Below are 1,813 nucleotides of genomic sequence, written 5' to 3'. Positions count from 1 at the left end.
TACCAAAACTTCCAAGTGATTTAAGTAATCTCTTATGGTTCTCTTAGGCTATCAGTCTTGACCTAGCAAGAAAGAACATCACAAGAGCTCATATTAAAATAAAATAAAATTGTCACTCTAACACATTGATTTAAAACAATTTTTAACTGCTTTATCCAGAGTTGAGGCCACATATTATATTACTCATACTTTTATTGTGATGTCTGACTCTATAAATTAGCTTCTCACTTAGATCATAGACATGTATTTCATCAGATGAACCTTTATAATCTCTACCTTCTGTTCTGGAGCAATAGTTGGATCTATTCCAGAAGTGAAAAAATTGTCGGTGCTGGGTTTTGGTGAAGTTGTAGGCATGAAAACTCCTGCATTATCATGCTTAAAGCTGATTGGTTCTTTTTGTGGATAAAGCAGGCTTCCTTCTACTGGCTGTAGAGATCAAGAACAGGACAATGTGATTACAACTCAAGTAGATGTTTAACACTGGGAAGAATATGAAGTTCAAGGAGTGAGCGGCACAGGCAGGCATCACGTTAAACAGTTTGTGTCTTCATTAGCATTTTTAGCTCATAAGCTATCTTAGAAAGGTTGTGATTATATTTAAAAACTATGCTTGTACACTAACAACCACTTTTATATTGACTCTTGAGAACATCATATATGTCTGCTACGTTTTATGATTATAGCCACACCACATTTTCCCTTTTAACTTCGTCTGAAGTCTCCTAGCACATCTCCCTCCCAACTTCAGCTTCTCCTCCTCTTCTTCCTTCTCCTTATGCTTCCTCTTTTTCTTTATTTTTTAAATATACCCACTGCATTAAATTAGTTATGTTATTTTGTACATTGGTGTGGACCATCACTAATGCATGCATGGATTAATCGTCACCACCAAAGACAAATGACTCTGACTCTCTGTCTCTCTGTCTCTCTCTGTCTCTTTCTGTCTCTCTGTCTCTTTCTGTCTCTCTGTCTCTGTCTCTGTCTGTCTGTCTGTCTGTCTCTCTCTCTCTGTCTCTCTGTCTCTCTCTCTCTCTCCTCAAGCCACTGCCAACTGCCAAAAACCCTCAGCTTTTGACAAATTCTCACTAAATATTTGAGGGACTGAATGATTTAGATCTGGACTTTTAGCGATTACAGGGGGTGAACTCAATAATTTTTTGACATAAGTGTTTATATTAAAATGAATACCCCTGGAGGACCTTCTAAGTTCACTACTCAATTTCCAGTTGCTGCAAACGTTTTGTAAGGACTCTTACCATTCCAGGAGTTTCCGGAGCTGTGCCTACAAAGCTGTCAAAAGCTAAGTGCTGCTGCCCTCCTGGTACCCCCTGAAGAAGCAGAAAGTTAACGATATTTAAATCAGTGACAAATCATTACACATTCTTCTGCCAGCCATCGCACTCAAGCAGTCATCAGCTTTTTCACAGGCTGGACCTAGGTTGCCTCGCTCATATGTAGCAGATGTGCAGCTTGACCTTCATGTGGGTCCTGAACAAGTGGAACCAGGCTATCAAAAAAGCTGTTGCCAGGAGCCGGTCATGGTGGCGCACACCTTTAATCCCAGCACTCAGGAGGTAGAGGCAGGTAGATTTCTGAGTTCAAGGCCAGCCTGGTCTACAAAGTGAGTTCCAGGACAGCCAGGGCTATACAGAGAAACCCAGTCTCGAAAAAAACAAAAACAAAAGCTAAGCTGTTGCCTATATGTGGGATATGTTCTACTAGTTGGGCTACCTTGTTTGGCCTCAGGGGGAGAGGATACTGTCTAGCCTCAGACTTGATGCACCTGTGTTTGTGTGTGTGATACCCAGGA

The 1,813-nt window shown here is 40.9% G+C and overlaps 1 protein-coding gene across 1 annotated transcript in view; it reads right to left on the bottom strand.

The window, feature by feature from the left end:
• Window positions 1-1,813, bottom strand: part of Odam (odontogenic, ameloblast associated) — a 10,462-nt gene that overhangs the window by 2,107 nt on the left and 6,542 nt on the right. Inside the window, exons 9-11 of the mRNA XM_021163889.2 lie at window positions 1,260-1,331; window positions 277-429; window positions 4-62 (exon numbers count right to left, since the gene is read on the bottom strand). Coding sequence (XP_021019548.1) covers window positions 33-62; window positions 277-429; window positions 1,260-1,331 — 255 coding nt within the window. The 3' untranslated portion in view covers window positions 4-32. The remainder of the gene's footprint in view (window positions 1-3; window positions 63-276; window positions 430-1,259; window positions 1,332-1,813) is intronic.

The sequence above is a fragment of the Mus caroli genome, chromosome 5 (assembly GCF_900094665.2).
Source record: "Mus caroli chromosome 5, CAROLI_EIJ_v1.1, whole genome shotgun sequence".
Taxonomy (NCBI): Eukaryota; Metazoa; Chordata; class Mammalia; order Rodentia; family Muridae; genus Mus; species Mus caroli.
Note: the sequence above shows the minus strand (reverse complement) of the source record. Positions and strands in the feature narration are given on the sequence as shown.